Consider the following 8508-nt stretch of genomic DNA (forward strand, 5'->3'; position numbering starts at 1 on the left):
GCAGGAGAAAAACTGCCTAACCTGCTAATCCTTTTATTATTAAGTTTAGCAGCGCTGCTTAGCTCAGAATGAAATTCAAGATCCTCCAGAAAATTCACTGGGAGCCTACTCTCCTGGGAGATAATGGGGCACCACATTCCTTTGAAACTTGTCCAACTGTCTGCTTACAAATTAGTTGCCACTGTCTCTGTGTCACAAACTCCCATGGCAAACAAATGGGAAAGACCATTCATTCATTCATTCATTCATTCATTCATCTGGGGTTAGCACAGCCCAGAGACCTGTTCCTGCCGCTGAGAGACGCTGCCTCCATTCATCTCTCAACGGAACTGCAGAGTGGGCTCTGTATTTTAAAAACAAAAACAAAACAAAACAGCTCAGTCCTGAAGCCTCAAGACTCAGGTAGGCAAGAAGAGGAAATCCCAGAGATAAATAAGCAAATAGATTTAAAAGTCAGAAGCTAATCGTGCTGAGCCCTGACACAACCTTTCCAGATTGTGCTCGCCTAGTGGGTCAAAGGAGAGAGCGCACCGAAAGTGCACGCGCGCGCGCACACACACACACACACACACACACACACCCTTGCAGCTCACACTACATCTCCTGCAAGCTCAAAAGCACTTAGAACCCGAGGAGGAGGCTGCCAGGAAAGCTACCTTCGGCCAAAGAACTCTTGCTTTGTCCAACTTGGGCAAGAGCAATGTCCACCCACATGCCAAGGGGCGCTTGTTCCCGGGAGCCAGGTCCTGCGAGGCCCCCTCCCTGCCGGCCTCACAGCCCTTTTCCTTTCTCTGAAACACACCGATTTCATGATTCCTTGTGGGGTAGCTCCAGTTCCGCGCAGCGCGCGCCCCATCCCCGAAGGCTGAAGCCCGAAGCCCAGGTCTGCCCAGCCTCTGTCACTCCCGAGAAACTTCCCCGCCGCCCCACGCGGAGTAAAGGCCATCGGTGGGGGGCGGCAGGGAGTGAGAGCGGGCCCCCGGGCTGAGGGCACCTTCGGAGCCCGGGCTCCAGGAGAGCCGAGTGAAGCCGAGCTGTGCATGCCTTCTCCACGTGGAGGAAGGGAGGAAGGAAGAATGGGCGACAGGCAGGTGTCCCTCTCGGCTCTCCGAGCTCCCATTTCCCGGCGGGGGAGGGGATCGGGGGGTTGGCTTCTCCCAGGAGGCAGCTGCCCCGCGCCCCCAGCCTAGGCGCAGCGAGGCGTGCGCGCAGCTGGCACGCCCGGGAAGGGGCCCGGCGCGGCTAACGCGCCCTGCGCTGGCGAGGGCTCCCAGCCTCGCAGGGCGGGGAGAGACAAACCTGGCTCGCTAGCAGGCCCCCGCTCGGGCTCTCTCCCCGGCCCGCGCACGCCCACCCGCAGAGGGCCCCGCGCCCTCGCCCCGAGCAGCCCGCACCTGGATGTGGCAGGAGATCTCCGAGTCGTCCAGCAGCCGGATGGTGCATTTCATCTCCTGGCTGAGCGATTTGATGCTGGAGCTCCGAAAGTGGATCATTTTCATGGTCCTCCTGCCTCTCGGCACACAGTGGCAGGAGGCGAACATGCACCGCGGCCCGGGGGAGCGAGCGGGAGGCTCGGGGCCGGCGTGGCGCTCGCCCGCGCGGACCGACACACTCGCGCACGCACCGTCCCGGACTCCCGGGTGCGGCTCAGCCCCGGGACAGCGACGGCGACGGGCGCCTGTGGCCACACATGCCGGGCGGCCGGGGCGCGGCGGGCGGGTCCCTCCCTCCCTCCCTCCCTCGCTCGCCTCCGCCTCGCCCGCTCCTTTCCCCGCCTCCGCCCGCCGCGCGCGCTCCTGCGCCTCCTCCGCCCGGGCTGGCGTGCAGAGGGTGCCCCGGCCGGTGACCCGGGGCGGCCGCGCGACGCACTCACTCCCACGCGCGGGGAGCCGCGGGAGGCGGAGGCGGAGGGAGGGAGGGAGGGAGGGACGGCTGGCGCGGGGGCCGGGGGCCGGGGGCCGGGGGCCTGGACGTGGCCTGCTTCGCCGCCGCCGCCGCTGCGTCAGGCTGGGCCCGGCCGCCTCCTCCCTCCCCGGCCGCAATCGCCCGGGCTCCTCCTGGTCACGCTCGTCCCTGCCCCGGCTCCCCAGGCGCCCCACAGCGCCCTGCTCCGCTCGGCCCGGGGACCTGGCTGCGCCGGGGGCGGAGGGCGAGCCGGGGCTGCACCCGCAGCGACGATTCCGCGGCGGGAGGGGATGGTTGGACCAAGGACTAGCCCCCTCCCCCCCGAAAGTGGCAGGAGGCCCTGGTATGGCTACCCTAGGAACGTGGCTAATAGTAACAATCTCTAGTACTCGTGGGTATTTTTAGAAGCCTTTATTTAATATTAACTGGGAGTTCATCTCCTTAAAAAAAAAAAAAAAATCAAGGGTGCCTGGCTGTCTCAGTCAGTAGAGCAAACTAACACTTGATCTTGAAGTCGTGAGTTCGAGCCCCACCTTGGGGGTAGAGTTTACTTTAAAAAAAAAATTTTTTTTTTAATCAGAGCTTTCTTTAAGCAACTTCTTATTTATAACTCCCAACATCTCAATATGATCTGTGGAAGCAGTACCCTAGACCTCGGTAAGAGGGTCTCTATCCTGCACCGCCCCCTTTAGGGACCTTCCTCCTTCTCCCCTCCCAGCTCCGTTGCCCAGGAATAGAGATGTGGCTGTTCCTGTTTTAGACCAATCCCTGGGTACTGGGGACCCTGGAATTCCCTGCCCACTGCCAGGGTAGTAGGGATAGAGGACCTGCTGCCCCTGTGTCTTCCCCAGGGTGGATCAAACTCCTTTCAGGTATACCCATAGGCCCAAGGGGTGACCAAGGGCCGTCTGTGGAGGCAGGTCTGTTGTGGATGTTGGATGTGGGGTCAGGCGCGTCTGGGAGCAGGAAGAGAAGGGCTACTCATCCTCCTGCCCTTTCTGAGCTGTTCAGCATGTTCAAGTCAGTATTAAGGAATATTTGTTAGAGGAAGAACTTTGCCCAGCTGTCACCCCGTGCTGCAACTGACAGATCCCCCTCATCCAAAGGTGAGAATGTGGGAGTGAAGCCCAGCCATCTCACCCAACCTTGGTACATCTGATGGGCTGGGTGTGCTCTAGGACACCCCCTGGGATTGGCTGTGGCTTGGCGGCACCCACATTGCAGTTGAACTTCTCCCTCTGCCTACTCTTTGCTTCTTCCCCCTGTTGCTCACTAGTAAATACCCTTCAGCCAAACTCAGCCTCAGTATCTGCTTCTGGAAACTCCAAATGATGACAATTTGCCAAGATAGGAAGATGTTTTATTTAACAGTCAATAGCTTGATTATTGCTTTTAAATATGATAATAGCATGTGGCCCTCTGTGTGTACTCTTGCCCTGCGCTGGTGAATATTAGAGCAGGGCCTACCAAGGAGGTCAGCATGAAGTGTCTGGGAAGATGAGGATTTGATTCTTGTTCTAGCTCCTGGTCAACCCTTGAGACCTTGGGAAAGCCTTTTCACATTTCTTTTCTCAGCTTCAAAGGTGAGCACATCAGTGTCTATTCTCCACATCTCACAGGTGGCTGAGATACCGTGATGAGGCAAGGCCAGTAGGAGATAGATTATAGTCTGTGAAGCCCCATATGCATGTATGAAGTGGCAATGATGAGCCCCAACTGCTACTGGGCTTGAATCATCTCTCCTAACCCAAGAACAGATCTAAGATAGCCTGGAGATCAAAGAAAAGTCACCGCCCAAAACAGTCCAAGCTTTTCTTTTGAGGCTACTTGTCCATCCTTATAATAATGACACTTTGGCTTCAAAAGAGTCATGCTCAATACCCCAAAACTGATATCTCAAATTTCAAGGAGCAGAATTAGACCAGCAAGGACAGTAGGAAAGAGGACAGAAGAAAGATCACCCTAAGTGGGATTGCAAGCAACAGTATTTTGAGGAAATGAGAATTGAGAAGAATCTGGGGTTGGTTGTCTGACCAGATTTGGGATGAAGGCTGAGTTCAGCTAGCATAAAGATATACTCGTTGGCCTATATGGAAAAAAACTAGATAAATTACCATATATATTCACTTGAATTAAAGAATCCATTGAAGACAAGGCTTTGGGAAACCAAGCGGCCATGTTCAAAAAATAATATGAAAAGCAAGAGGAATTCAAAGAATGAACTTAAGAGCTGAGTTTAAAACTGGACCACTAAAAAAACTAAAATAAAATAAAACAAACTAAAATAAAACTGGACCACTTAGGGATGTTTGACTGACTCATGATGCAACTATATATCTGGGGGTTGTAAGTTCAAGCCCCAGGTTGGGTGTAGAGATAACTTTAAAAAAAAAAAAAAAACCTGGACCACTTAAAGCAGTGGTACACTGAGAGTCCTAAACTCTCAGCTCAAGACTTTTAGATATCTTTATTCTTTCTACAGCAGAACTAAAAGTTTTTTTTATTAATTGAACTGTAATTGAGAACCAAACTCAAAGTCAGTTGAATTATCAGCCTCACCAGATTTCATGTATGAGAGACAATTACCATTGAGAAAAGAGTGGGAATCTGGAAATAGAAATGGGACCAGGGGTGGCTCAATGGTTGAACGTCTGCCTTTGACTCAGGTCATGATCCCAGGGTCCTGGGATAGAGTCCCACATCAGGCGGGAGCCTGCTTCTCCATCTGCCTAGGTCTCTGCCTCTCTCTGTGTGTCTCTCATGAATAAATAAATAAAATCTTAAAGAAGAAAGAAAGAAGAAGAAAGAAAGAAAAAAAGAAAGAAAGAAAGAAAGAAAGAAAGAAAGAAAGAAAGAAAGAAAGAAAGAAAGAAAGAGAAAGAAAGGAAGGAAGAAAGGAAGGAAGGAAGAAAAGAAAATAGAGAAGGAAATGGGACCATGAAAGAGGATATGGATAATTCCTAGTAACTCAAACTCCCAAAACCCAATTGGCAGCAGAAGCAAAGTTTCTCCCTTTATATGATGAGGCTGTTGCTGCCCTGTTTGAAGACCCTGTTCTGGCCTCATCTGAGGCAGTAACCTTGCAAAGGAAAGCCAATCTCATCGCCACCCCTGGCCCACCACCTCTGAATATTCTCACTGTTAATACCTGAATCAGATCCAGGCACACTGTAGGAGGCCAATTACAAAGTCACCCCCAGGAACAAAAAGAATTGCAAGGTGTTACTAATTTAAATTGAAAAGGCTGTATGTGAATAAACCTGAATCTGCTGAGGTGAGTGCACTTTCCAGTGATTCTGGTTTCAGTGTACCAACTTACTGAATGACTTGTACCCAGCCAAATGAAAATGAGGAGGAAATATCCTGATTGTTGTACAGAAAAGAGCCCAAAGAATCAGGGAGAAGGAAATACTCTAGCAGATTTTCACAAGTAGCCAGCTCACCTCCCTTGCAACCTTGTCTCCAGAGGCGGCCTCCACCAAGGCTGTCAAAGAATCAGTGGTGAAAGAAGTAGCACCATCTTTGAAAAATTCCATGGTGACCAGGATGTCATGAAAGATGCTATAGTTGAAAGGAGCTCCCTGATGTAAATGCAGATGATGGGAGCCTAACTTAGCAGAGGACAGATATTTAACTGTCAGTGCTGAGAAGGACAGTAGGACAGTCATGAGCAGTGGGACCCAAGTAGATTTCAGAGTGATGTGACCCACAGGGATTTGGCTAATAGCTGAGCATCCAACTAAGACCCTGTCTCGTCTGTAAGACAGACATTTCTAGGTCTAGCAAACAAAAGTCTGACTACCCCACACACATACACAGGCAAAATTCCCCAATCTGACCTGGTCTCACAACCAGAAACACTTGAATGAAGAAAAGTGGATCTACCTGAAGAATAAGAACATTGGCCATGGCAGTGAAGAATTGGCAAGGTCTCATTCTTAATAAAGAAGCGGCAGTCAGGGGGTGCCTGGGTGGCTCAGTTGGGTAAGCGTCTGCCTTCAGCTCAGGTCATGATCCCGGAGTCCCAGGATTGAGCCCCACATCAGGCTCCCTGCTCAGCAGGGAGTCTGTGTGTCCCTCACCCCACTCGTGCTCTCTCTCTCTCAGTTAAAAACATAAAATCTTAGAAAAAGAAGAAGGAAGAGGAGGAGGAGGAGAGACAGAGATTACAGTAATCTTATGCTCAGTGGTTTTAGCTGCTGCTCCTTGTCAAAAAACTTCGCATCCCATAGGTCACACAGCATTTTGGTGAACCAGAAACAGAAAACAAGTGATCTGACACAAAAGATTCATAGTTATAAATACTGTGTATTGATAGAAAAAAACATTTTTCAGCATTTTTACAGCCATCAAAAATTGATAATTGAAAAAAGAAACACTTAGATATAACTCTAACAAAATCCATATGAGATCTTTCTGAGAAAACTAAAGCTGATGACAGACATCAAAGAACTAAATAAAAGGAAAGATACTCCATGTTTGTGGATGAGGAGACTCAACATTTTTAAGATGTCAGTTCTTCTCAACTTGATCTAGGGACTCAGTGCAATTCAAACCAAAATCCCTACAGGTTATTTTGTGGATATTGACAAACTTTTTCTGAAGTGTGTATGGCAAGGCAAAAGACCCAAAATAGCCAACACAACAGTGAAGATGAAGTCAGAGGACTGGTGCTACCTGACTTCAAGACAACATAAAGACAGTGTGGTATTGGAGAAAAAAAAAATTAAAAAGACAAATAAATCAATGGAACAGAGTAGAGAGCCCAGAAATAGACACACACTGACCTATAGTAAACTGACCTTTCACAGAGAATCAAGTCAACCCAGTAAAGAAAGTATAGGGTTTTTTACTATTGTTATCTTTTTATGTGCTGGAAAGCCGGACATCCACATGCAAAAAAATTAATCCCAACACAGACCTAAGCTATTTATAAAATTAACTCAACTCAAAATGGTCAATAGACCTAAACATAAAATGCAAAACTATAAAATTGCTTGAAGTTAATACAGGAGAAAATCTAGGTAACCCTGAGATTGGTGATGACTTTCTAGATACGACATCAAAAGCACAAGAAGTTGAACTACATTAAAATTAAAAACTTCTACTCTGCAGATGACACTGTTAAAATAATGAGAAGACAAGCCACAGACTGGAAGAAAATATCTGCAAAACACATATTCGGCAAAAGACTTGTATCCAAAATATACATACAACTCTTAAAACTCAAAATAACAAAAACAAGTAATCCAGTTTTAAGATAGGCAAAGATCTAAACTGCACTTCACCAAAGATATAGGGGTGGCAAATATGTATGTGAAAAGATTCTCAACATCATGTCATTAGGGGATTGCAAAATTAACACTATTGAGACACTACTACACACTTATTAGCTAAAATTCAGAAGAATTTTAGAAAAGTTAAGCCAGCCCCTAACCTGTTCACTGCCTCCCTGCATGTGGATGAGGAAATTATACCAGACACACAGCATTTAGGAGAGCAACTTACAGTAGAGGAATTGAGATAAAAAACTGGAGGATATCATGGAAACAAAACATTTTTTTTGACAGTTCCTAGGAAAACCTGCATAGTAATACTTCAGATGTGCCAGATGGCAAGTTGTTGGGCTATTTCTATATTAATACAGTTTGTTTTAATCAATAAAATAAAAATCTCTCATTTTAAAAAAAATAGCTAAAATTCAAAACATTGATAACACCAAATGAATGCTGGCAAGGATGTGGAGCAACAGAAGGCCTCATTCATCACTGATGGGAATGCAAAATAGTACAGCCACTTTGGAGGACAGTTGGGTAGGGTTTTGTTTTTATTTTTGTTTGTCATTTTATTTAGTTAGTTTCAGAGGTAGAATTTAGTGATTCATCAAATGCCCTCCTTAATGCCCGTCACCCAATTATCCCTTCCTCTCACCCACCTTCCCTCCATCAACCCTTAAAATTTTTCCTAGAGTTCAGCATCTAGTATGGTTTGCTTCCCTCTCTATTTTCATCTTATTTTTCCTTCCCTTCCCTATGTTCATCTGTTTTGCTTTTTATTCCACATATGAGTGAAATCATATGGCATTTGTCTTTCTCTGACTGATTTATTTTGCTTAGCATTATACACTCTAGCTCCATCCACATCCTTGCAAATGACAAGATTTCATTCTTTGGCTGAGTAATTTTCCATTGTATATATAAGCCACATCTTTATCCACTCATCAGTTGATGCACATTTGGGCTCTTTCCATAGTTTGGCTATTGTTGATAATGTTGCTATAAGCTTTGGGGTGCGTGTACCCATTTTGAACCTGTATTTTTATATCCTCTGGGTAAATACCTAGTAGTGCAACTACTGGGTTGTAGGATAGTTCTATTTTTATTTTTTTTATGGGTCCTCCATACAGAGTGGCTGCACCAGCTTGCATTTCTACTGTGTAAGAGGGTTCCCTTTTCTCCACATCCTCTCCAACATCTGTTGTTTCCAGTGTTGTTAATTTTAACCATTCTGACAGATGTAAGGTGATATCTGGTTTGTTTTTTTTTTTCTTTTTTTTATTTATTTATTATTTATGATAGTCACACAGAGAGAGAGAGAGAGAGA

General features: G+C 47.2%; 1 protein-coding gene across 3 annotated transcripts in view; it reads right to left on the minus strand.

The window, feature by feature from the left end:
* The window catches only part of FRMD3 (FERM domain containing 3), a 294465-nt gene extending 292630 nt beyond the window's left edge, over positions 1 to 1835 (minus strand). For 2 of the 3 annotated variants that reach the window (XM_025988266.2, XM_025988264.2), the window contains exon 1: positions 1395 to 1835. In XM_025988266.2, coding sequence (XP_025844051.1) covers positions 1395 to 1541 — 147 coding nt within the window. In that variant the 5' untranslated portion in view covers positions 1542 to 1835. The remainder of the gene's footprint in view (positions 1 to 1394) is intronic. The other variant, XM_072762990.1, reaches the window with a different exon arrangement.
* Positions 1836 to 8508: the final 6673 nt, after the last annotated feature.

This window comes from Vulpes vulpes, chromosome 1, assembly GCF_048418805.1.
Source record: "Vulpes vulpes isolate BD-2025 chromosome 1, VulVul3, whole genome shotgun sequence".
Classification (NCBI taxonomy): Eukaryota; Metazoa; Chordata; class Mammalia; order Carnivora; family Canidae; genus Vulpes; species Vulpes vulpes.